The 27,780-nt window shown below is 38.8% G+C and overlaps 3 protein-coding genes across 8 annotated transcripts in view; 2 read left to right on the forward strand and 1 right to left on the reverse strand.

Moving 5' to 3' along the window:
• The window catches only part of HIBCH (3-hydroxyisobutyryl-CoA hydrolase), a 93,471-nt gene extending 86,782 nt beyond the window's left edge, over positions 1 to 6,689 (forward strand). The window contains 3 exon segments of the mRNA XM_082690544.1: positions 1,414 to 1,533; positions 3,377 to 3,410; positions 6,107 to 6,689. Coding sequence (XP_082546670.1) covers positions 1,414 to 1,533; positions 3,377 to 3,410; positions 6,107 to 6,222 — 270 coding nt within the window. The 3' untranslated portion in view covers positions 6,223 to 6,689.
• Positions 1 to 27,780, forward strand: part of SLC40A1 (solute carrier family 40 member 1) — a 747,507-nt gene that overhangs the window by 137,517 nt on the left and 582,210 nt on the right. The window lies entirely within an intron of this gene.
• Positions 7,603 to 27,780, reverse strand: part of LOC309844194 (small membrane A-kinase anchor protein) — a 75,159-nt gene continuing 54,981 nt past the window's right edge. For all 6 annotated transcript variants that reach the window (XM_082690573.1, XM_082690570.1, XM_082690572.1 and 3 more), the window contains one exon: positions 7,603 to 11,657. In XM_082690573.1, the coding sequence (XP_082546699.1) occupies positions 11,207 to 11,494 (288 nt within the window). In that variant the 5' untranslated portion in view covers positions 11,495 to 11,657 and the 3' untranslated portion in view covers positions 7,603 to 11,206. The remainder of the gene's footprint in view (positions 11,658 to 27,780) is intronic.

Genomic DNA, 27,780 nt, shown 5'->3' on the forward strand with positions numbered 1-27,780 from the left:
GACTTGAAAAGATAGAACGTGGTTATGTCACTCCTCAAGTACAGCTTTCAACACCGTGAGTGAAGCTCTTCCAGATGGTCACGTGGGTCATGTGGTTCACCTGTGTCATTGCTCTTGCTAGAGAAAACCAGTGGTTTTGTCAGCAAAATGGACCCCTTGTCTACTTTCCTGTGAAAAGGAGGGGCCTCCTAGCATAGTACACAGACTTCTGTGCAGGTGCTATCATCCTCATGGTCTGTAACCAGAAAGGGGAGACCGTGGAGTGGGAGTGCTTTGGGGGCATTAAGAGAGATCATGTGCATGCAGCACTGAGGGCAGAAGGGTGAGTTCCGATGAAGATGAATCAGATGCATGAAAAGGCTTAGTTTCTTTTCTCTCTTTCTCACCTTTTCTTCAGCATTGTGACTGTAGGTAGGACACTGACTTCCCTGAACTTTTCCTGTACAGTAGTCATCTATGTAAGTTCCAGCAGCTGTTAGGTCAGATCCTGCCCTGTCCGTTTGGCGTGTTCTCTGAATCTGCATGCCACACTTGAGGACAATGCAGAGAACCTGGAATCTTGATGGGGGAGTTCTTTGAACTCAGGAACTGAAATTTCTGCCTTTGAGACAATCACTCAACAACAGGCTTGAAAGCTGTATTGCAGTTATGAAGACCAGGGCAAGCATCAGATTTACCTAGCCCATGATAGATATACACAGCAGATTTACGTAGCATATTACGTAGCATGTGCAGCAGCCGCTGGTCACAGTCACACAAGTGCGTCAGAACACTAGTAACACCATCTTTAAATTCAGAAGGGAGGGGCGCATGGCACTGTGGCCAAGGAGTCCGGCCTGTTACTGTTCCTTTATTAAGTATTTAAATACTATAGAAGACCACCTCATGGTGTCTTGTTTTCTCTTCTTACTTTTAAGGTAAGCAGATTTATTTTTAGATAAAGAGTGTAGTTCAGTTCAAACACTTCTCTGTAGTTGCAAAATGGGAAGGAAAGAGCTATATTTCTACTGTACCTTTTTTATATTATAAAGTATAATGTTCTCTGATATCTTAGTTGTTTGTAAGATGTATATTAATTTTACTTCAGCATAATCACTGTTTGCTTACCTAGTTGGGATCATAATTTATGGCAGGCAGCTACAAAAATATGGATTTCTTTTGTTAATTTATGGGTATAGCATTTATTCCACTGGTGGAATGATTTGTTTCGTTATTACAGGAGATTAGAAAACCATTGGTGCTTTGACAGGATGAGGTTATGGCATAATCTCACTTTTATGAAACTGCCAGGTGAAGGTACTGTATAAAAGGAGCAAATTTTAATAAGATTTACATCAAAACTCAGCTAATTTGTTATAGACAATAAAGGAACACTTGGGCTAAAATTAGTAAAAAATTTTTTTTCTCCCACAGATAATTAATAAAATGTCCCCAACATCCCTAAAGATAACACTAAGGCAGCTCATAGAGGGCTCTTCAAAGACCTTGCAAGAAGTATTTACTATGGAATATCGGCTGAGTCAAGCTTGTATGGTAAGACTTTAAAATATATATATATATATATATTTTCTATTTATGAAAGTAATAGATATTCATTGTGGAGCATGTAAAATACAGAAAACTATAAACAAAACCCTTAAAACTGCGTGTTAATCTGCTCTGTGGAAGCACAACAGACCAGCTAGCTTAAGGGGCGCGGGACTGTCACGCTGGCACTGTTCTTGAGTTGAGCTCTTAGGAAACAATGATTACATTTGTGTGTTAAGTTTAAGAAAGCCTCTGATCTCAGGTGGGGTTCAAAATAGAAATAAACCATTTTTCAGGCCTGCTCTCTGACCTTTGGGCAAGAAGCATGAACTCTGTAAATTTGAATCCCCTCACTGGTAAAATGAGGAGTGTATGCCTATGTAAAATGTAGGAATGGATGTTACTAGTTTGTTCCGTGTCTTAATTAATAGATTAACATTGAGAATAACATTGTAAATATATTTGAAATAGACCAATGACATAGATTATTAATTTAATGAGACACTTCAGAGTCATGGAGACTTCTTCTAGATGATAAACTCTTTGAAAGCAGAATCATTGATTTTGGGCTATATGTAGAGGGCCCTTAGATTAATTTAAGGCCTAAAGGAAATACTTTGCTTAGTAACTAGAAAGTAGGTCTCCCTAATGGATTTTCATATTTTGAAATAGTTATTAAATAACAATACCCAGCGCTTGTTCCGTCATGTGCCTCTTAATGTCCATCACCCAGTTACCCCATTCCCCCCATGCCCCCACTCCCCACTCCTCACCCCTCCACCAACCCTCAGTTCGTTTCCTGCAATTAGGAGTCTCTTAGGATTTGTCTCCCTCTCTGGTTTCATCTTGTTTTTTTCTTCCCTCTCTTCCCCTATGATCCCTCTTCTGTTTCTTAAATTCCACATATTAGCGAGATCGTATGATGATTGTCTTTCTCTGACTGAATGATTTTGCTTAGCATAACTCCCTCTAGTTCCATCCACGTCATTGCAAATGGGAAAATTTCTTTTTTGATGGCTGAGTAGTATTCCATTGTTTATACCTACCACATCGTCTTTATCCATTCGTCTGAGCCCAGATATTTGAACTGCAGTCAGTCACTGAGTTTTGCTGCCTACACTGATGATGCCAGGGCTAAAAATAGAGACAGATGACCTTCTCAAGCACAGTCCTTGAGAAGAGAGAGATGAGTAGGAATGGTGGGGGAGGGGAGGAGAACAGGCCTTTGAAAGAGCTTTCTGTGTAGATAGGAAAGGGAAGGCATGGTACGGAGGGTTGTAGTTGGGCTGCAGGTAGTTGAGGGGTGAGAAGCTGCAAATGTTCGTGGCTTAGCACTTCTCTTTTTGTAATGAAGTAGGAAGTTGAGTCATGAGAATACAGTGAGAGAAAAATTTGCCAGGTTGAGAAGGCAGAAGACAGTTGAAATCATCTTGGGAAGTAAGGAGAACATGGACCATTGGGCAGTTTTCCATGCCTGTTTGAGATTTGTGGGCATGAATTTTAAATGAAGCCAATCACAGATTTTCCTGCACCAAGATTTAGCCCCTTGAATGCAGGCAGAGGCAGATGGTAGGGGCAGGTGGGGCTGGGATTTTGCCAGGACAGACTCAAGGGGAGAGAAAGCCTTGAAGGAGAGGAGGGCATTTTCAGGGGAAAGTGACCACAGTAAAGTGGTGAAAAGTCGTCGGGCTTGAGCAGACTGGGATCGGAGGTGGTGATCCAGAGTGGGTCATACAGGCGGTCCAGTCTCTGTTGATTTCAGGCTGTGGCCATGGGAGTGGAGAAGACAGAGCAGCACTGGGAATAAGGATGCCTGGAGATTCACCATTTAATCTCAATTTTCTTTCAGGGAGGCCATGACTTTTATGAAGGTGTTAGAGCAGGTAAGTGATGATTGTTTTCTTCCTATTATGGAAATAGGATTTGTGAGCATATACTGTGAATCAAAGATAATAGTTGTTTTATTAGTGAAAATTCCACTTTCATAAAGATTGCAAAGTTGTTCCTTTCTTATTACCAGCTGGTGCATAAGGGAATATCAGTCCTTGAAATCAGTATTCTTTGGAAAATTCACATAACCTGTGTTACTACTCCCTAATTTGTATGTAAGAGGTAATCCTGCTTCTCCAGTCGCATGGACTGCCTCTGCTAAGGACAGCTGGGTCTGAAAACTCACGCTGCTGCTGGAGCCTTGGAAAACTGCTTTTATTCCCTTGTAAGAAGCCTCGGGCCCCTCCCCCCCTCTCTAGTACTGGCCTGGCGGCTCCCTACTGTTACCTCTTCACCTGTACCTGAGCAGTTAAACACTGACATTGGAAAAAAAAAAAATGACATAATTAGTAACATCTGCTAATCTTCTTAGTAATTTGTTTTTATCATCTCCAAAGTTAGCATACTTAAAGTGAAATGATTCATTTTTTGCTCGTAGCAAATCTGTATCCCCATAAGAGCTATCATTTATGTTGCATGAGTGAGTTCTTCCTTTTGCATGTGTTTTGCTCTCTAAGTTTTTAATGTTTTTATGGATTGCTTTAATATAGTAGAGACTCTGTATATACTTTATTTGAATAAAAGATTAGACTCTCTGAGCCGTATATAAACTTTGATAAAGACTGGTCGCTGTAGTAGAATTCTCTTAACTTACAGCACAACATCAGAAATAAGCAGGCATTCAAATCCTTTTAGAGGACTCGGAATTGAGTCAGAGGAAATGGCTGTATGTTTCTATAAAAACAAGTAAAATGTGCATTTTCCCGCTAATTCCCTGCAAATTCTTGCTGCATGTGGATCAGAGGCTGGACCTTTGATATTAGGAGGACCTGTGTGCCCCTTGGGTTTTAATGCGTTATGATTCATGACGCAGGAGCTTATCAAGCCACTTTTAATGAAGAGAGAGTATACTGCCTCATCTCTCAGCACAACCTCCCTGTTTTGCAAGCAGCATCTATCTGGGTCAGACTGTTTGCTGTGCTTGCATAATAACCAAATGTTTGCTACAGTTTGCTAATTATAAAATATGTTAGCAAATTAGATAAAATAAACTAGCAAATTTAGGGGAATGGTTGTCAAAAATTCCCTTAACAGCTAAAATAAGCTGCTTCCTGGTTATAGAAGAAAATAAATACAGATTTCAGCAGAACTAGAGAGTTACCAAAAGGAATTTGAGTGGGTGCCTCATGAGACTTGAAAGAACCTGAGCTGTCTACATGGCAGGAACTTGTTATATCTGTGCTAAGTAAAAAAAAATTCTGTCTGTGAGAACATACAGCTTTTACTCATATTCTTTCCTTTTGCCCTTAAGCAGACTGTCGGAGAGGTAAATACCATGATAGCTTTAGCCAGAGGGCTTTAAGGGAAGAGATTCTTGAAGAAAGGAATGTTCCAGAATTGCTTTTACTTATGCTGTTTGGGGAATCTAAAACTGTCAGATTGGCAGGGATCATAACATCAGTGTTACCACTGATCCTGATACCAGCTAGAAACCTGTAACTAGGCAGCCCAGACTTAAAGACCTCCAGTGTGGGGCACCGGAGTGGTGTTGGCAGTAGAAGCTTCCAAGTGTTGGTTTGCGTCAGGTCAGATCTCAGGGTCGTGAGATGGAGCCCTGCATCAGCCACCGCCCTCAGCGGGCTCTGCTCGAGAGTCCGTCTTCTTCTCCCGTGGTCCCTCCTCCCCCTTGTTCGCTCACTCTCTAAAATAAATAAATCTTAAAAACAAACAACAAAAAAACCTCCAGTATCCCCCCAAATTATGCACATTTTAAGCATGGTTAACCATACTAAGTGTAGTCCCCCCACTATTTTTTTTGTACGAAATAATACAGAAGGATCCTGTATACCTGTCACCAAGTTTTCCCAAGCAGTAATGGCTAGAATATAGTCGTATACTCTCCAACCAGGAAACGGACAGCCCCTTCCCTGTTTAAACGACAGGTTTGCCAGTTGCCTCATCCTTATGATCCGACGGGGATGCTGCGTGGCCACAGTAAATGATGACTGCACCGTAATAAGAGAAGTAGTTTCTTAGGATAACCTGAAGACAGTCTGCTGTTTTAATTCAGAGCTGTGTGAACTAGAGGATTCAGCAGAACAGCAGTATCCACATTGAATTGTGCATAAAGTCACCCCCGTCCCTCTACTTCAAGTAATTTTCCTTTCAATTCAATGTGGAGGAGTTTAGAAGGCAGATCTGGGCCCTCCACCCTCCCTTGCCTTCCCTTTAAACCACACCAACTCGGGTTTTAGCTGCTTTATAACAGCAAGATTTCATTTACGGTTTTGTCTGAAGAAGACTAAGGCTTGAGCCACGTTAGTTCATAGGCTGTGTTCCAGCTGCAGGCATCGGACTTGGTGCAGCGGCAAGTGGCCACATGAGTCACCAGTACGTTCCTGTCCATCCAAATCCTATGGAGCTTTAACTTAAAAGAAAAATGGAATACATGCAAAAATTTTAACTTTGCAGGAAAAAATGTGCTAGACAAAATATGTCTTGTGTAAGGTAGTTTCTGTCAATTCAATAATTAAAACCTGGTAATACTGGAAGGAAACCTACTAACATTTCTTGTGTCTTCACTTGACAGTTTTAATAGATAAAGACCAGAGTCCAAAGTGGAAACCAGCTGATCTAAAAGAAGTTACTGATGAAGATTTGAATAATTACTTTAAGTCTCTGGGAAGTAACGATTTGAAATTCTAAGGTGACTAGATTTTTAAGGTGTTATTTTGGAGCACATGTTGGCAAACTATAGTACATGGGCCAGATCCGGCCTGCGGCCTGTTGCTGAGTTTTCCACAAGCTACGAATGTTTTCTGCATTTTTAAATGGCTGAGGGAAAAAAGAATCAACTACTAATATGTCATGACACGTGAAGGTTACATGCAATTTCATATCTGCGCTCATAAGTGAATATTGACTGGTGTGTCACTACACTTGGCTATTTACCTGTTGTCTGCGGCTGCTTTGAGTAGTGCAACAGATACCTTAAGGCCTGCAAAGCCTAAAATACTATCATCCTTTTCAGAAAATATTTGCCAGCCCGTTTTATAAAAATGGGAAAATTAGGAGGTCTTAAATATCTAATTGAAATGAGAACCTTATGTTTTGGTTTTGGGTAGTAGTTTTTATGTTGATTAAATAAACATATGTATAGATTATTTAAAAAACCTGGAATTTTTTGGCTATTTTGTTAATGCTTCAGAGAATTTTCTGGATATATAAACCTGTTTTAAAGTAATTATGTTACTATAGAAGCGTTCCTTTTATAATATTAGAAATCTCTGGCAAAGTGAAAAGGTTTTTATGAGGTTGTCTCTGGTATTACTAACTCAGCTTTTATCTTCCCTCAAATTAACCAGAATCCTTCCCTGTGGTGAAAGTGATGGTTGTTTTGTAGGATTTGTGAGTCTGAAAAAATGAGGAATTAGGAAACTCCAATCTCTAAAATAGAGAACATTGCTTTTTACAATTTACATTAAACTTGGGTGTGATAAGTTATTTGCTGTTACATAGTATAAATCAGGAGGCGGGGGGGGGGACTTTTTGTTCAGAATAGAAATACATTCCAAAACTGTTGACAAAATAAGTTTTTCTTAAGGTACACAAGAACCTGCAGGGTGTTCCAGACTTGGGACATTAAAGTCAGGGCAAGAATAATCTTTAAAGCTCAGTTTATCATTTTTTTTTGTGACAGAGTTTTCCCTTCATCCCAAACCACTCAGAAACTAAGAGAACTTCTGGTTTTTAAGAACAGAAAGTGGCAAAACTGAAAAAGACATCAGAGGTCACATCCTGCACCCTTCTTATAGGTGAGGGAACTGCAATCTGGGAGTTGCTTTGAATTTTCTAAATATTTAACATGAAGCATCCCCCCTGCCCCGCGCCAAAAGTCATGAACAGATTCCGAGTACAGATGGCATGGTAGTGGGCATGTTTACATTAATAGTCTTACAGCTCTTAAATTGGACCTGAATGATCCAAGAAATAATTTCTGTCAGTGGAGTTTTACTCACCTTGCCTTCATTAGAAATGCAGAAAATGTTAAGCTCTTTATATCGAAAAATTTGATAGTACACAATATTGAAAGGCATTTGCTTTAATCAGAACTTAGCTAGTTCGTGGCAACTAGACTTTTATTGTATGGTTAGAAAAAAATGCTTTCACAAAAATATTTGGAAAAATACCATTTCATAGCTAAGTCTTACAAGGAGGAGAATGAACAAAACTTGAGTTTTGCAAAGTAATATATAGGGAGTACATCTGAGCTTGTGCCCACTGCTCCCAGGAAGGCATGTCCAGTGGGGCCGCACAAATACAGGATGATGAGGGCATTACGATGAAGCAAACAATATATATTTGTTGGAACTTTGTTTTTAACTCACTATTCCTTGACAGTATTGATCATGTGTCTCTAACTTTGATTTCTAAAGCCATAGAATACAAAAGTACAGTTCTCTCTTCTCATAAAATGCCGGTGATATTAAGTGGGATAGGAGTGTCAGGCTAGCTCCTTCATTCAATGCGTCTGTTTTTAATACGAATAAGGCATTTTGACACAAATTATTCCTATGGAACTAAGATCAGTTTTATCCCCTTAAATTGTGCTTTGAGTGCTAGTGACCTCAGATAGTTTGCAAAGAACAGATAAGCGAACTGAAAATTGAGACCTCTGGGATCAGATGCCGGCAGCTGAAAGGGAACAACACAAGAGCCTGTCACCTGGGCAGGGGGACAGTGAAGCACTGTTGCGGGGCTCGGTGAGGGACCAGCACACTTCCCCTGGTCACCTGCTGCCCTGGCAGTTGCCATCCAAGGTAGCTGGTTACACCGGGCTCGTCTGCCCCTATCCTGGATGTTCTGAAGGGAAAAGACTCAGTGGTTGGGCACGTGCCAGTGTGGTAAAGAAAGGAACTTGCTACTGTGTCCCTTCCCTCAGCGAGAACCCTGGAGACTTGTTTTTGCCGTGTGTCTTCTGACAGAGCCTGATGTGATGCTGTTTCGTGAGCCCCCGTTTTCCCGGGTTCCTTTCCCTTACAGTTTGGCCACTGTCTTTCATGTGTGTGTGATTTCTAAGTCGGAACAAATGTCTCCCTTTCCAGCAGCTAATAATTCTCTCCGTCTTCTGTTCTACATGTTCCTTCCTTATCACACAGATCCTCCATTCTTTTACCGTTCATGAAAGTTGCTACTTTCATGAACCAATATTTAGATCCGAAGGTATGAAAGAAGTTATTCTATCAAAGAGGTTCTCATCTGTTCTTGTCATCAAGACCAAACTGTGTCTTGATGATTATCGGATGCAGCACTCATCTGTTTACCCGGTTCTTTTCCCTGCCTGCCCCCAGTTTGGTGTGTTGACTAACTCATTGATGATGCAGGCCTCGTAATTCCTTGTCCATCCATAGTTTGACATAACAGAGCATATATTTCCAAGATAATTCTATGTTGCAAGACCTAACTGTTAAAATGAGTCAGTAGACGGAGCGCCTGGGTGGCTCAGTGGGTTAAAGCCTCTGCCTTCAGCTCAGGTCATGATCCCAGGGTCCTGGGATCGAGCCCCGCATCGAGCTCTCTGCTCGGTGGGGAGCCTGCTTCCCCCTCTCTCTCTGCCTGCCTCTCTGCCTACTTGTGATCTCTCTCTGTCAAATACATAAATAAAATCTTAAAGTCAGTAGTGAGGTGTTGGTGCTTGGTAACAAAACAGTACTGCTATTGTGTCAGAGTGGCAACAGAGAATTCTTGCTAGATGTGGACCTGGCAGGCAGCCCTGCTACACGCCTGGGACATAGGGGCCCAGGCACAGGAGGAACCTGAGGTTAAAATATTTATAAGAAAACTCAACAGTCTACATCGTACGTGTGCTGAAAAATTTTGTGTGGCTATGGCTTTGTGTTCTCACCCTAATACTGTATCTTTTAAATAGTAAATGCTTTGCAGCAAAAGTGGTCTGTTGTGAGATATAAAATGAATGAAAAATGGCAACATCTAGGCTTTTGTCTGAGTCATTAGTATACTCAAAAACCTAAATTTTTCTTCATGAGCTTGAAAGATATTTTGCATTTTCAGAAAAATTTGGTTCCTTAGCTTTTGGACTTCAGATCTTTATATTAACAGGGGTCGTGGTTTTTCTGTGTAAGTTTCTAGATTGCAAGTACAACAGGACAGTTCAAATCCTGGGACTAGGTGAAATGAAAGTTGAAGGACCCGGTGTCCTTTGGTAACTGAAAGATGGTGCACAACTCACTTCAAAGTACTCTCTTTATCCACACAACAGGGAGAATTCACTCTTTGTGGGTTTCAAAGGATAGCTAAAATTAGAGGTAGCATTTCTGCCTTCTTATAAGGCCAAATACATATTTATCTCATTAAAAAGGTCACAGTCTTTTTCTGCCTTCCTTTAGCGGTCAGTGACAAGGGTCTGTTGAATCTTAGTAAAAGAATTTAATGCACACAGACTTAAGTAATTCCCTTTCCAACTAAACTCAGTGTGTAACAAATATGGATGAAAAGACCATTCTAGAGACTGAGTCCCAGTTTTTCTGCAGGCTATGTTTTCTTAGTATCTTCTTCCACTCCCAGATTTTCTGTTCCATTGATTTTAAAGAGTACTGAATTCTTGGGAAGAAAATAATTCCCCCAAAAGTTAGCGAAATTTAGAAAATAGTATATGGCTGGAAATGCCTTATGGGCATCATTACCATAAAAAAAATACATGAGTACTCTCTTCCAAGGAGTGTTTGATCTTCTGTTTTGTAATGCAACTGTATAGTCTCATGCATAGACTGGCCCCACAGTAACCGGAATGGGAATTGCCCCATTAGTCCATAATAAAAATGGGAAGGAATGCTCATTACACCAACTCTCTACATCTTTGAGACATTAAAACTTCACATACCTACTGCACTGAGAAGAGGCTCTGCTTTCTACCTTGAGCAGGACTTCTGTTATTTTAATATTTTGGTGTTTGCAAAAGTTCTTGTTTCGTTAGATCACTGGACTGCTTAAGTCAGTGCCATAAACATTGTCATGGCTTCTGTAAATTGTATCCTGTTCAGGTTGTGTGAAGTCTTGAGTTCTATAATAACCGCTATGGTTAGTTAGGGACCTGAGGTTGAAGGTGGTTAAGGACAGGTTTCAAGGTGCACTTCTTCTACAAGGGGTGCTTTCTACTGCTTGATCGTATGTATTAAGTAGGGATCCTTCACACAAATGGCTTTGACAAATGACCCGCTAGTATTTACCATAGCTTAAGTGCAAGTTCTTTGCCAAGACATCTGAAAAATCCTTTTCATAACTTGTTTGTGTGTGTAAATTAACAAATAGTTATTTTAAAAGGAGCGTCTTGAAAATAACCATTTGATTTCTTTGGTGCTACTACTAGTGCTCAGGAAGAAAGTGGTATGGCACACAGCTTACTACTGTGGTCGGGCCCTGTGCTTAGCCCTTTAAAATGACTCCAACCCAAGACCAAGCAGCAAGAATTTGCTGTTAACATAAAAGTGCTTATCGTATGTCATGTTAGGTACTCCTGTATACTCTTGATACTATCATGGACTTTTTTTTCCTCCATCCCAGTGGAGTGATTTGTATTTATTCACACCAGTTTTTGCTATTATTTCATGTGTTTAAACTAGCACCAACTTCCTCCACAATTCTAGAAAGTCATCCTTAGCGTCCTACGGCGTCAGGGCCCCTCACTCTCAATGTACGGGATGTCGTCGTACTTCATGTTGTTGCCCGCCCACTGCCGCAGGGCGTCGCTGAGGATTTCCTGTGACAGGCGGTGTGCAAACTCAAAGACCACAGTTTCAGGCCCTCGTGGTTCCTTCACTTCCTCGTCGGCATTAACTGGAGCAGGCATCCTCGGTAGAAATCTCTCTTCGGGCATAAAGCTTTCTTCACTTGCATGTCGCTTCTCACTCTCAAATGTGGTCGGAAATGGGAACGTTTGCTTTGATTTCATGCAGCCCATGTTATGTAGAGCGCTGAGTGAAGAGAAGCAGTAGCGAAGACTACTTCAGCAGCATCTCTGGAAAACACTGGGCTTGTCCACATGAAACTGACCAGAGCTTTTCCTTTCCAGGCACTTCAGAAATCCGTGTTTCTTCTTGCCAGTCTTCACCTGTAGTGTTTATCTGTGAAAAGAAAAGTTTCATTTTGAAGCTACCAAATGCAAAATACTGTGTAATTAGGTAGCGTGTAGAGACCGACCCATTACCACTTTGGTCACTTGTGAGGGAAGAATAGCTTTATCTTATCAATAGAAAGAAAACAACTCAGTAAAATTGGCAATTTACAAAATAGGAAAATATTTTTTCAAGGTCTGGAAAATTTTATAAATCTAAAAACAGTTTAACTTTTGCTAGCCTAGATTTATGTATGTATACCAGGGTTCAGCAAACTAGCCTTTGGCTCAAATACTAGCTGCCTGTTTTTGTAAACTGAGTTTATTAGAACATAGCTGTGCTGTTAGTATGTTGGCTCTGGCTAATTTCATGCTGCGGTGCAGAGATGAGTGGTTTTGATGGAGACCATGTGTCCTGAAATGCCTGAAATAATCACTTTGTGGCCCTTTATAGAAAATGTTTGTTAGCCCCTGATCTGTCCTGTTGAAGGAAACAAGCATATAAAACATTTGTTCCTGCCGCAAACCCCATGAGCCTACACGTTCTTGGGCTGTTATCAGAGTTAGGCTCTGTCCCCTGGTTCAATGTTTACAACTAAAGAGACAGAATAACAGCCTTGAGGCAACACAAGTTAGATGTGGCAAAGCCACCTCTCTCTAGATGTTCCCTATGAAACTATAGGAAAAGTTCAGATTAAAATAGGTTAAAAGTTTCCTCCCTAAAATGTCTCACTCTTGTTTGATGTCTGGCCAGAAAGTAGGCTGCAGGGCTCATGATGTGCTTCGCAACTGGGTGCTGTCACTGAATGAACATCTCTTAAGATAGGACCTCAGGGTAGCTAAGTACAAAGCAACTTCGCTGGAGGGAGTCTAGCCATGAGAAAGCACAGGCGAAGTCTCTGCTGCACTATGGACTGAAACAATGGAGCTCTGGAAAAGCTGATAAAGTCAAACTCAGTTGACTTCTGAAACAAAACTATTGATCTAAAGGACATATTTTTATTAAACAATGTCTGCTTTTAGTAAATATATATGTAATAAGGTATAGAAATAAATATATAAAAGGTAGCACAAAGGTCAACAGATCTTGGGGCAGAGAGATATTTTTTTCCTTTTGAGTATTTCTTGAATCTCTTGACTGTATTACTAATGATGGGAAAATTGTTACTTTAATATAGATCCTAAATTTGGAAAAAAAAATTTAAATGCATGGTAGTTTTTAAGTAGTTTATAATAAGTCCAGAAAAGGTGACTTTTGCTATTTGACAATATTTAGATTCCTATAAAATCTACCCAGGTTCTCCCATACTACTACCCCTTATAAGGACATATGGTTGGGAAGTGGCAGAAATCTAGTCATCTGCTTTTAATTACCCTTAGTTCCATATACCTTGCCAAAGATGTATTTCAAAAATGGAGCGAGAGATGTGTATAGTGCTTGGCTTACTAGACAACTCCTTAAAGACAGGAACTGTCCTGGTTTTACATCACCAAGGTATAATGGCCTAACACAGTATCTGTTTTGTACTATGAGTAATGGTTAAGAGAATTGTATATAGTTAACCTGAAAATGATTATACAATAAATGTCTAATAAAAGGCAATGAGTAAGCCAGCTGGTTGGCTCAGTCATTTAAAGTCTCCTTTTGGCTCAGGTCATGATCCCAGAGGCCTAGGATCAAATCCCACATAGGGCTACCTGCTTTGTGGGGAGGCTGCTTCTCCCTCTGCCCCCACCCCCACTTTTTTTTTCTCTCTCAAAATCTTTTTTTTTTTTTTAAACAATGAGTAGAGTCATCACGATATTCTGTTTTCTAGGATCTTTGGTTTTGCAAAAGCAGCTTTCAAAGTAGTACCAGATTTACCCTCACCAAAATGACTTTAAACCTCACCAAAATGACTATAAACAAAATATATCTGAACAACAGCAGACAACTGTGATCCTCAAGAGAAGGGAAACACAGAATGTTAAACTCCACAGTTCAGCATCCTGCCTGGAAACATCTTTGAGCAGCATTATTATCTCAGGGAGGTTGGGCCCGAGCAGAGTGGCAGTCCTGCTGAGTTGAAGAGGTTGGAATCCCGAAGGTAGATGAAATTTCGAGAGACAAGGGAGCTGTGGGGAGAGGCAGAAATGGGGTCTTTCATTTGATGGGGTCTCTTCAAGATCACCTGTCTGAAGACTTAAGACGTGCACATACAGGAAGAGGATTTGCAAGACTTATCATAAGTCAGTGCTATAGAATCCTTAGAGTTCCAAGACCAACCTTAGTGGAGAAACCTCACAGAAGCCTTAGGAGGCAGGTGTGAATCCTAGAGCAGGGGTTGACAGACGTTCTTAAAGGGCTAAGTAGCATAGTATTTAGGTTTGTAAGCCATATGGTCTATGTCACAACTATACAGTTCTGCTGTTGTAGTGCAGAAGTAGCCATAGAGGGGTGCCTGGGTGGTTCAGTCAGTTAAGCGTCTGACTCTTGATTTCAGCTAAGATCACGATCTCGGTTGTGAGGTCAAGCCCTTGGTTGGGCTCTGCATGGCATAGAGCCTGCTTAAGAGATTCATTCTTCTTCTGCCTTTCTCCTGATTTGTGCATACACACTCACTTTCAAAAAAAGCAAAAAACCTAGACAATATGTAAAGTAGGCAGTGCCTGTGTTCTAATAAAACCTCACAAAAACAGTCTAGCTAGCTATAGGCCATATTGGACTAAGTTCAAACAAAGAATAAAACAATACCATTTAAAGGAAGATGACATAATCCAGACTCCTATCCATAATGTCCATCCTAGAATAAAAAAAATTACTTGGTATGCAAAAAAGCAGGAAAATGTCCCATGTCCAAGAAAAAAGTTATTAGAAATAGACCCCCCAAATGACCCATAATTTGGTTGTTAACACAGCTAAATAGAACTGTAGAGCTGCTTATGTTCAAGGACATAAAGGAAAAATGATCATAAAGACTGAACAAGTAGAGAATCTCATCAATGGGAAGTGTAAAGAAAAAAGTAAACTCAAGAACTAAAATGAAAAACTCATTTGTATGAGCTATTGAATACTTAAGAAAGGATTAATGAACAGACATCTATAGATCTGTCTAATCTGAAAAATGGGAAAAGATAAAGTATGTCTTAAGAACAGTAAGGATTTAGACATATTGGACCCAGAGAACAGGAAATGAAGAATATAAGAAGAAGAAAATAGGACAATTAGAAAACAGTAAAGTGACTGACTTAAATCTTTACATATCAAAAATTTAGAAGGAAATGGACTAAAAATTTCAGCTTAAAGGCAGGCTACTTAAAAAGTAAAATTCAAGCCATACAAACATAGTCAACAGATCTTTGACAAAGGAGCAAAGGTGATACAGTGGAGCAAAGAGTCTTTCAACATGTGCTGAAACAGCTGTGTAGTCACATGTTAAAAAAACCTAGACACAGACCTATACCCTTCACAAAAATTAACTCGAAATGGATCAGACCTAAGTGTAAAACATGAAACTATAAGACTCCTAGAAGATAGCATTTAGGAGTTAAATCTAGATAATCTAGAGGACCTTAGATTTGGCAATCACCTTTGAGATACAATACCAAAAGGCATGATCCATGCATGAAAGAAATAATTGAGAATTTGTTTAAAAACTTTGGCTTCACAGAAGACACTGTTAAAAACTTCGTCTTCATCATGTTAAAAACTTCGGCTTCATGAAAGACACTGTCAAGACAATGAAAAGCCCCAGACTGAGAGAAGATATTTGCAAATTACCTACAATGTGCAAAAAATTCTTAAAACTCAAGTAAACAACCTGATTTAAAAATGGGCAACAGATTTAAACAGATGCCTCACCAAAGAAGGTATGCAGATGTCAAATAAACATATGAAAAGATATTCAACATTCTACCTTAGGAAACAAATTAAAACAACACTGAGATACCATTATAACTTATGAAAATGGTGAAAATTCCAACACTGATGACATCAAATACTGACAAGGATGGGGAACAACAGGAACTCATTCATTGGTGAGAATGCAAAATAGTACAGCCACTTTGGAAGTAAGGGTGGAGTTTCTTACCAAAACCTAATCTTACCATATGAACCAGTAGTCATACTCCTTGGTATTTACTCAAATGAATTGAAAAATTGGGTCCACACCAAAGTCAACATATGGATGTTTATAGTAGTTTTGTTCTTAATTGCCAAAAGTTGGAAGCATCCAAAATGTCCTTCAGGTGAATGGATAAACAGGGGTATATCCAGACAATGGAATATTATTAGATGCTAAAAAGAAGTGAGTTAACAAGCCATGGAAAGGAAAGGAGGAAGCTTAAATGCTTATTACTAAGTTAAGCCAATCTTTCCAACTCTCTGATATTTTGGAAAGGGTAAAACAAAGCAATAGTAAAAAGTCCACTGGTTGTTGCCAGGGGTTAGAGAGGAGGGAAGGTTGAATGGTGAAACGCAGAGCATTTGTAGGGCAGTGGACTACTCCGTATGATACTACAGTGGTGGATACATACCATTATACATTTGTCAAAATCCATTGAAACTACAACAAAGAGTGAACCTTAATGTAACTATGGACTTGGAGTGATGGTATATTAATATAACAAATGTACCATTCTGGAGTATGATATTGATAGTAGGTAAGGCCATATGTGTTGAGGGTGGGGATGCAGGGGCTCTCTACTACCTGCTCAATTTTGCTGTGACCCTAAAACTGCTCTAAAAAATAAGGTCTTTTAAAAATCCAACTATATATGTTACCTCTAAGGTCCTTTATAAAGGTTGCAAGCAAGAGGGTTAGAAAGGATACACTTGTCAAATAGGGAAGCATAAAAAATACTACTGACATTCAGACAAAGTAGACTTCAAGACCAGGGGGATTACCAGATATACAGAGGCATATTGTATGTGTCAATGAGGAAGACATGACAGTCATAAATGTATATGTAACTATTAACAGAGTTTGAAAGTAGAGAACTCAAGTGAGAAATGAACATTGCTCTCAGTAACTGATAGAATATCCAAAGGAAAAAACAAGGAATTCAAGTTTTGAACACTAGAATTCAACTTGAGCTGACATTTATAAAAGGCTATACCCAACAGCAGTAGGATATATACTCTTAAGAAAAACTACATGGTGGTCTCAAAAAATTTCAGAACCTTGAAAGTTTTATTTTCAAACCATTAGAGTTAAATTAGAAATAAGTGGCAATTAAAAAAAAATCCCCCCAGTACTTGGAAACTATCACATTTCTGAATAAACCATGGGACCCAGAAGAAATTATAAGGACATTAAAATGTTTTCAACTAAATAGAAACCATAACATAAAAGAATTTTTGAAATGCACCACAAAAACTTAGAGGGAAATTAATGGGATTTCAAATGCTCGTAGCAAAAAAGGTTTAGTTTAAATCCATGATCTAAGCTTTTACCATAAGAAGCTAGAAAAAGAAAAATAAACCCAAAGTAAGTAGAAGGAAATAAAATGGATAAGAACAGAAGTCAATGAAAGCAAAAAGGGCAAACGTGGAGAAAAGCAATGGAACTAGTACTGGTTTTTAAAAAGATTTAATAAAATAGGTAAGTCTCTAGTCTAATCAAGAAAATGGTAGGACACACATTGCCAAGATGTATGTAAGAAAAGAGACATTAGTACAGATGCTATGTACAAGACCAACATGGGAATATTATGAACTTTATATCAATACCAAATGACCAAAACTAGCTCAAGAGAAAATAGTCTTTATCAATTAGCCCTTTATCAATTAAAGAAATTGGATTTGTAATTTAAATCTTTCTGAAAAAGAAACCTCCAGGCCCAAGTTGCTAGCTAGAGCTCTAAATTCTTTCAAACACTCCAGGAAAGAATACCAGTCTTAAGCTCTTCAGAGAACAGAGAAAACACCTAAATTTATTCTGTGTCTTGTCAGGATTACACTGTTACCAGAAGCTAAGACACTTGAAGTGGGGGAAAAAAAAGCAAAACAAAACAACTCTACAAGCCAGTAACCCTCAGGAATACAGACATAGATCATTTTTTATTTAAATGGCAAACTGAATTCCTATATAAAATGGTTACTACATCATGACCAAGGGGGATTTATACCAGGAATGCAAGAAAGATGTACCATTCAAAAGTCAAGAAATACATATTAACATAAAAAAGATTACCATAGCTAGATAATCCTAACAATAAATGCAGAAAAAACATCTGGTAATACCATTAGCACCATTCATGATAAAAATTCTCAGCAAACTAGCAATAGGAATTTCTTCAAACTAATGTTAACCTTAATGGTAAAAGACCAATAATTTTTCTATGATCGGAATAAATCAGCAATGTTCATTCTCATGATTGCTGTTTAATGTTGCATTAGGGGGAGGGAAGAAATCCAAAGACTGTCAGAAAGAGAAAGGAAATTGCCTTTATTTGTGATGTCATGATTATGTATGTAGAAAATCTTAAGGATTATGTATATGTACAAAAAATTAGGATATTTTAGCAAAGTCTTAAGATCTAAAACTGATATACAAAAATCAACCATTTATACTTAGTGAATAATTGGAAGATGAAATTAATGCCACTTACAATTGGGTGAAAAGTATAAACAGGGATAAATGTAACAAAATATATGAAAGAACTACATTGTATATTGTGTATTTGTATGAATAATTCAAATTGTTACTGAGAAAATCTAAATAGAAATGTTTATGATATCAAAGACAATATTGTTAAGGTGTACTTCTCCCCAAAATGATGTATATATATTTCTAGGTATTCATTTAAGACAAATTGAAACATGTCACACACAAAAAAGCACTTGCATAATAATGTCCACTGAAGCTTTATTCACAGCAGTCAAAGCTGAAAACAACTGAAATGTCTGTCTGTGGGCTTAATGGTTAAGCAAATTTGGGATCTCCATGAAATGGAATACTAGTTGACAATAAAAATGAACACAACAACATGGGTGAGTCTCAGAAATATGTTGAGCCAGATACAAAAGGCTGATCATATTTCTATGAAGTTTAAGAATGGAATATTAATTCCATGAATGGACACCATAAGTGATTTTCTTTGGGTAAGGGCTGCTTGGAAGGGGGCATGAAAGAATTTTCTGCATAATGGAAATGTACATCTTGATTAGAGTGTTGATTACATGGATATTTACACTGGTCAGAATTTGTTAAATTGTACTCTGTTATTTTACTCCAATCTTTACTTCAATAAAATATATGTAACAGTTTTTGAGAATATCCTGGGAGACCTAATTATCCTGGGAGCCCTGAAAAGGGCTGCCAGCTTGAAGCAGCCTAAAATTCTAGCTTTTAAAGTGGTGGGGCAGCATCCAAAGCACAGACTAGCCCATGTATGATTCCTGTGATAGGCATGTGGTTTCCTTTGTTCTCACCCTAGCCTGAATCAGCCCAATCTGAGTGGTCATATTTATCACCTACAGAAGAGCAAGAAGCCACCTTCTACTCACCATTGCCAGTTCAAGGGCTTTATCCATTTCTGACTTCCTTTGGGAACTTGGGGAGTGCTTTGGGTTGGAATAATGTCAATAAAAGAGAAATCAGTTTGGAAATGTGGAGGTCTTTTTCCTTAACAGTATTGTTCCTGAAGTAGTAGCTAAAGGGGTGGAGTGGGGAGAGGGATATATAGCTTTAACAAAAGAACTAGATTAAAGAGTGTAGTAAGGGATAGAATATTACTAGTTTGAGCACATATCTCAATGGTCTGTAGGACCTCAAAGTACTTGGTAAGATATTTATGTCATAACCTTCAGCTAGTTTAGCTCTAGGGCTTCTATGAATAATAGAAGACTGCTGTTCTGTAGTTGCTCTTCACTGCAATTCACTGATTATGTTTACCATCTCCTTCTTCCCAATTCATAGATGAAATGGCAAACAGGCATTATATCCCCTTGCAGAGGAAACTGACTCAGAGAGGTCACATGGCAACTAATCATGGAACTTCCATCCCTAATTCAGATTCCTCTTGGAGGAACAGTTGCTCCAACAATACCTTATCCAGTCATAGCTTATGTTTTTAAGTATTAAATGTCCTCTTGAATTTATAGAACTTCATTGAATTATATTCAAAACTTGAATTACAGAACTAGTTTTGAAGTGGATTCTTGCCAATAAAAGACCAACCTGCTTCCTTTCCAGGATCTTACTGCTTTGCTCATTGCCCCAGTCCTTGGCCTGGTCTCCATGAGCAGGGACATTATGGTCCAGAGCTTCCAGTTTCCCAAACAGACCACCACCCTAGGACTAGCTGTCAACTCTGGCTTTCAGGTCCTGGGTAAAATGGCATTGATATATTCATGTCATTGGGTAATCAGCTGATCAGTAACTAATCAAATTGCTCATCGCATCCTCAGAGAAGATGCAGCTGCCCGTATAGAATGGCTTTGGTAAACTGCCCCACATTTTGCTTAATCGGATTTTAGTTCTGCCGTTTCTATTCCACAGAAGTCTCTTGAGGTTCATCGTATGTAAGGAAGTATGATCCTTAAAGGAAAGTCAGAACCAAAACCAAAAAATTTTTGCTACTAACGTTTATAGTAGCTATTCAAATACTTGATGGACATCTTAAAAACAATTATAATTAAAGAATAAGTTTTGTATAATTTTCATCTCCCTCTTTTAATAAGTTAGTTGGGTCACAACAGAAAATTTCAACAGTGTTATTAATACAAGTCAGTAGTTTAGCAGATCATACAATTAGCTTTCTTAGGATAGCATTTGAGATCAGCTGTCCTAAGTTAATTTTAAGACTATGTCATTCATCTGCCTGGTTGGGAAGTTACTATGACTATCAGCTGAAGGCATAATACAATAAATGCTGGATACTAAACGAAGAACAAAGAATTTTAGCTCTTACCATTTTAAGAAATGTAAAATGTCTTAAAAATACAATTTTCAAAACTGAGCCAAGAAGTAAACCCATACTATTTGGTCAGTTAATCTATGACAAAGGAGGCAAGAACATGCAATGGGGAAACTGGACAGCTACATGCAAAAGAATGAAAGTGTACCACTTTCTCACACCCTATACACAAATAAACCCAAAATAGATTAAAGATTTAAATGTGAGACCTAAAAACCTAAAACTCCTAGAAGAAAACATAGGCAGTAATTTTTTTTTTTTTTTTTTAAGATTTGTTTTTAGAGAGGGAGAGAGAGAGAGAGTGAAGGGGAGGGGCAAAGGGAGGGAGAGCCTTAAGCAGACTCTGCTGAGCACAAAACCCAACACAGGGGTTGACTGGACACTTAACCCCTGCACCACCCAGGTGTCCTCGCAGTAATCTCTTTGACATCAGCTGTAGAAACATTTTTTAGGTAGGTCTCCTCAGACAAGGGAAACAAAAGCAAAACTAAACTATTGGGACTATATCAGAATAAAACGCTTTTGCACAGCAAAATACAAAGGCAACCTACTGAACGGGTGAAGATTTGCAAATAATATATCTGAAAAGGGGCTAACATCCAAAATAAAGAACTTCTATGAACCAACACAAACAATCTGATTTAAAAAATGGGCAAATGACCTGAAGAGACTTTTTTTTTTCAAAGAAGACCTACACATGGCCAACAAACACATGAAATGATGCTCAACATTGTTAATCATCAGAGAAATGCATATTGAAACCATGAGATATCACCATATACCTCTCAGAATGGCTAATATCAAAAAATAAATACTAAATGTTGGTGAGGATGTGGAGAAAGAGGAACCCCTGTGTGCTGTTGGGAGTGCAAACTGGTGCAACCACTGTGGAAAACAACATGATGGTTTCTAAAAAAGTTAAAAATAGAAATATCAAATGATCCAGTAATTTAGCCAAAGGATACAGAAACACTAATTTTGAAAGATATATGCACCCCCATGTTACTGCAGCATTATTTACAACAACCAAGATATGGAAGCAACCCAAGTCCATCAGTAGATGAATGAAAAAAAGATGATGTGACATATGTGTACACAGACACAATGGAATACTATTCAGCCATAAGGAGAAATGAGATCTTGGCATTTGCATCAACATGGGTAGACCTAGAGGGTATATGTTAAGTGAAATAAGTCAGAGAAGGGTAAGTACTGTATGATGTCACTTATATGTGAAACCGAAAAACAAATGAACAAAGAAACTAAAAACAGACACTGAAAATCAAAGAACAAATTGGTGACTGCCCGAGGAAAGATGAAGGGAGGATGGGTGAAACAATAAAGGACATTAAGAGGTACAGACTTCTGGGGCGCCTGGGTGGCTCAGTGGGTTAAAGCCTCTGCCTTTGGCTCAGGTCATGATCCCAGGGTCCTGGGATTGAGCCCCACATCAGGCTCTCTGCTTGGCAGGCAGCCTGCTTCCTCCTCTCTCTCTGCCTGCCTCTCCACCTACTTGTGATCTCTGCCTGTCAAACAAATTAAAAAAAAATTTAAAATTTAAAAAAAGAGGTACAGACATCCAGTGATAAGTCATGGAGATGAAAAGTACAGCATAGGGGATGTAGTCATTAATATACACTTAATATACACATTAATCTAAGGTTATGATAAGCACCGAGTAATGTGTAGAATTACTGAATATGTTGTACACCTGAAACTGATATAACATTGTATGTTAATCACACTTCAATAAAAATACTGAAAATCCATTTCTTTTATACTTTATAATCTTAACATACACAAAGAGTGGGGTGCCTGGGTGGCTCAGTCAGTTAAGTGCCTGCTTTGGCTTGGGTCCTGGGATTAGTCTTGCGTGAAGCTTCCTGCTCAGTGGGCAGTCTGCTTCTCTGCCTCTGTCCCTCCCCGACTTGAGCATACACACACACATTTTCTCTGTCAAATAAAATCTTTAAAAAAAAAAAAAATAGCTGCCAATGATGGACACCTGGGCTGCTCAGTCTGTTAAGCATCTGACTCTTGATTTTGGGTCAGGTTATGATCTCAGGATCGTTAAGATGCAGTCCCCTGTCTCCACTCAGTGCAGAGCCTGCTTGAGATATCTTTCCCTCTGCCCCTCCCCACACTTGTGCACCAGCTCTTTAAATATAAATAAGCAAACACAAAAGCAAATAAATAAGTAAATTTTTTTTAAAAATGACTGGGAGGAAGATGGTGGAGGAGTAGGAGACTTAAATATCATCAGGTCCCAGGAGTTCAGCTAGATACTTACCAAACCATCCTGAACACCTACAAACCCGAGATCAAAGAGAAGAAATGGAGCAATTTTAGGAACAGAAAAGCGACTATCTTCCAGAAGGTAGGACATGTGGAGAAGTGAATCTGAGCTGACCTATGGGAAAAGAGACAGCAGGAGGAGGGGCCGGCTCCCTGCAAGTGGTGGAGCAGCAGAGCACAAAATTGGAACTTTTAGAAGTCTGCTCCACTAAGGGATATCGCTCCAGAGGTGAAGCGGGGGTTGGAGCCCTCTCGGGGACAGTGGTCTCAGGTCCTTCGTGGTGACAGAATGACCAAGTTGCTTGAGTGTGGCAGAGCTCCCACGTATCAGAGTGGGGAAGCCAGTTGCAGAGACTGAGCAGAGGAGTGGGCTCTCAGCTCAGAGTTGCCATAAACTGTGATCCCTGGCACAGTTGGGCCACTACTCTTTGAGCAGGGATCCAAGTGGCAGATCTGGGAGACTCACCTTCCTCCCCCAGGAGGAGAAGCATGGGAGCATGCTGCGGGAATCTGCTGGGTTTAGAGACTCCAAATGGGGCCATGTACCAGAAATAGAAATGCTTGGTCAGGCTGGATGAACATGAGGTGCGGCAGGAGACCAGGGAAAAAGGAGTGATTAACTGCTTTTCTCTGAGGGTGCACTGAGGAGTGGGGTCCCAAGCTCTTTGTTCCTCTAGGCCAGAGATTGGCAGGCCACCATCTTCATTCCTGTCCTCCCAAGCTGTATGGAAAGTGGTCAGGGAACAAAAGCTCCCGAGACCAAAACTGAGCAGATCACTTGGCCTGGCCCCTGGCAAGGGCAGTGCAATTCTGCCTTGGGCAAAGACATTTGAGAATCACTGCAACAGGCCCCTCCCAAAGATAATCAAGAAGAACATCCAGCCAAGACCAGGTTCACAGATCAATGAGCACTGGAAAACTTCAAAGCTATGGGTACATACCACATAGAATTCATGGCTTTTATTTTCCATGATTCTTCAGTCTTTCAAAGTTAATTTTTTTTAGTTTTATTTTTTTATTCTATTTTTATATTTTTCCTCTTTCCTATTTTAATGTTTTTTGAACTATTTTATCAATACCTTTAAAAACATTTTAAAATTTTCATTGTTATAGTCATATTCTATCCCTTCATTGTATTTGACCATATTTTTTGTAGACATATAGGTTTTTCTTTCTTTAAAATTTTGGGATATACTTTCTTCTAATAAATCAAAATATACCCTAAATCTATGCATGGCTTTATTGTAGTCTCCAGCATGATCATTCTTTTCTTTGTTTTTATTTTTTCAAACAACTTCTTATGTTATCAATTCTTTTTCTTAGAATCTTTTAAAATTTTCATCCTTACAGTCATATTTCATCCCTTCATCGTGTTTACCCTTATTTTTGTATGTATGTAAGTTTTTCTTTCTTTAAAATTTTGAGAGGCAGTTTCTTCTACTAGACCAAAATACACCCAAAATAAAGTGCGTAGCTCTGTTCTATTCACCAGTGAAATACAGTGTAATACACACACACGCATGTGTGTGTGTGTGTGTGTTTTCTTTTTCTCCCTCCTTTCTTCTCCCCAGTTTTGGGTCTCTTCTGATTTAGTTACAGTATATTTTTTTGGGTCGTTGCTACCCTTTACTATTTAGTCCTCTCATTCATCTATTATCTGGATAAAATGACTAGGCAGAAAAACTCACCTTAAAAAAAAAAAAAAAAAAGAACAAGAGGCTAGGGACCTAATCAATACAGACATTAGTAATATGTCAGAACTAGAGTTCAGAGAGATGATTATCAAGGTGCTAGCTGTGCTCAAAGAAAGCATGGAAGATACTAGAGAATCCCTTTTTGGAGAAATAAAAGAACTAAAATCTAAGTTGAAATTAAAAAAGATATTAATGAGGTGCAATAACAAATGGAGGCTCTTACTGCTAGGATAAATGAGGCAGAAGAGAGAATTAGTGATATAAAGGAACAAATGATGGAGAACAAAGAAGCTGAGAAAAAGAGACAACTACCATGGGGGAGAATTCGAGAGAAAAGTGATACCATAAGATGAAACAATATTAGAATAATTGAGATCTCAGAAGAAAAACGGGGTGGAGGCAGAAGGTATAATGGAGTAAATTATAGCAGAGAATTTCCCTAATTTGGTGAAAGGAAAAAGCATCAAAATCCGGGAGGCACAGAAAACCCCCCTCAAAATCGAGCACTAAATGAGAAAAATATGCAGCCAAGGATACTATATCCAGCTAGACTGTCCTCGAAAATAGAAGGAGAGATAAAAATCTTCCAGGACAAACAAAAATGAAAAGAATTTGTAAAACACCAAACCAGCCCTACAGGAAATATTGAAAGGGTCCTCTAAGCAAAGAGAGAGCCTCAGAGTAACAGACCAGAAAGGAACAGAGACAATATACAGTAACAGTCACCATACAGGCAATACAATGGCACTAAATTCATATCTTTCAATAGTTACTTTGAATATAAATGGGCTAAATACCCCAATTAAAAGACACAGGGTATTAGAATAGATTAAAAAAAAAAAAGACCCACCAATATGCTATCTGCAAGAAACTCATTTTAGACCCAAAGATACCTCCAGATTTAAAGTGAGGGGTGGAAAAACAATTTACCATGCTAATGGACATCAAAAGAAAGCTGGGGTGGCAATCCTTATAGCAGATCAATTAGATTTTAAGCCAGAAACTATAATAAGAGATGAGGAAGGACACTATATCATACTTAAAGGGTCTGTCCAACAAGATCTAACAATTTTAAATATCTATGCCCCTAACATGGGAGCAGCCAACTATATAAACCAGTTAATAACAAAATCAAAGAAACACATCAACAATAATACAATAATAGTAGGGGACCTTAACACTCCCCTCACTGAAATGGATAGGCCATCCAAGCAAAAGATCAACAAAGAAATAAAGGCTTTAAATGACACACTGGACCAGATGGACATCACAGACATATTTAGAACATTCCATCCCAAAGCAACAGAATAAACATTCTTCTCTAGTGCACATGGAACATTCTCCAGAATAGATTACATCCTGGGTCTCAAATCAGGTCTCAACTGGTACCAAAATATTGGGATCATTCCCTGCACATTTTCAGACCACAATGCTTCAAAATTAGAACTCAACCACAAGAGGAAATTTGGAAAGAACTCAAATACATATAGGCTAAAGAGCATCCTACTAGTGAATGAATGTGTCAATGAGGAAATTAAAGAAGAATTTAAAAAATTCATGGAAACAAATGAAGATGAAAACACAACTGTTCAAAATCTTATAGCAAAGGCAGTCCTGAGAGGAAAGCATATAACAATACAAGCCTTTCTCAAGAAACAAGTAAGTCTGAAGTACACAACCTATAGGAGCTGGAGAAAGAACAGCAAAGAAAGCCTAGGCCCAACAGGAAAAGAGAAATAATAAAGATCAGAGCAGAAATCAATGAAATAGAAACCAAAAGAACAATAGAACAAATCAATAAAACTAGGAGCTGGTTCTCTGAAAGAATTAATAAGATTGATAAACCCCTAGCCAGACTTATCGAAAAGAAAAGAGAAATGACCAAAATTAATAAAACCATGAGTGAAAGAAGAGAGATCAAAACCAACACCAAAGAAATACAAACAATTATAAGAACATATTATGAACAACTATACACCAGCAAATTTGACAATCTGGAAGAAATGGATGCATTCCTAGAGATATATAAAGTACCACAACTGAACCCGGAAGAAATAGAAAACCTGAACAGACCCATAACCATTAAGGAGATTGAAGTGGTCGTCAAATATCTGGCAACAAAAAATACCCAGGGCCAGACAGCTTCCCAGGGGAATTTTACCAAACATTTAAAGAAGAATTAATACCTGTTCTGAAAATGTTCCAAAAAAAAAAATAATAATAATGGAAGGAACACTTCCAAACTCATTTTATGAGGCCAGCATTACCTTGATCCCAAAACCAGACAAGACCCAATCAAAAAGAATTATAGGTTGGGGCACCTGGGTGGCTCAGTGGGTTAAAGCCTCTGCTTTTGGCTCAGGTCGTGGTCCTGGGGTCCTGGGATCAAGCCCCGCATCAGGCTTTCTGCTCAGCAGGGAGCCTGCTTCCCTTCCTCTCTCTGCCTGCCTCTCTGCCTACTTGTGATCTATCTGTCAAATAAATAAATAAAATCTTAAAAAAAAAAAAACAATTATAGGTCAATATCCTTGATGAACATGGGTGCAAAAATTCTCACCAAAATACTAGCCAATAGTATCCAACAGTACATTAAAAGGATTATTCTCCATGACAAAGCGGGATCTATTCCTGGGCTGCAAGTTTGGCTCAACATCTGCAAACCAATCAATGTGATACAATACATTAATATAAAAGATAAAGAACCACATGATACTCTCAATAGATGCTGAAAAAGCATTTGACAAAGTACAGCATCCCTTCCTGATCAAAACTCTTCACAGTGTAGGGATAGAGGTACATACCTCCATATCATTAAAGACACATACCTCAATATCATTAAAGCCATCTATGAGAAACCCACAGCAAATATAATTCTCAATGGGGAAAAACTGAGAGCTTTTGCCCTAAGGTCAGGAGCACAGCAGGGCTGTCCACTATCACCACTGCTATTCAACATCCTACTAGAAGCCCTAGCCTCAGCAATCAGACACCAAATGGAAATAAAAGGCATCTGAATTGGCAAAGAAGTCAAAATCTCACTCTCTGCAGATGGTATGATACTTTATGTGGAAAACCTAAAAGACTCCACTCCAAAACTGCTAGAACTTACACAGGAATTCAGTAAAGTGTCGGGATATAAAATCTATGCACAGAAATCAGTTGCATCTTTATACACCAACAGCAAGACAGAAGAAAGAGAAATTAAGGAGTCAATACCATTTACAAATGCACCCAAAACCGTAA

Source organism: Mustela nivalis, assembly GCF_964662115.1.
Source record: "Mustela nivalis genome assembly, chromosome: 11".
NCBI lineage: Eukaryota > Metazoa > Chordata > Mammalia > Carnivora > Mustelidae > Mustela > Mustela nivalis.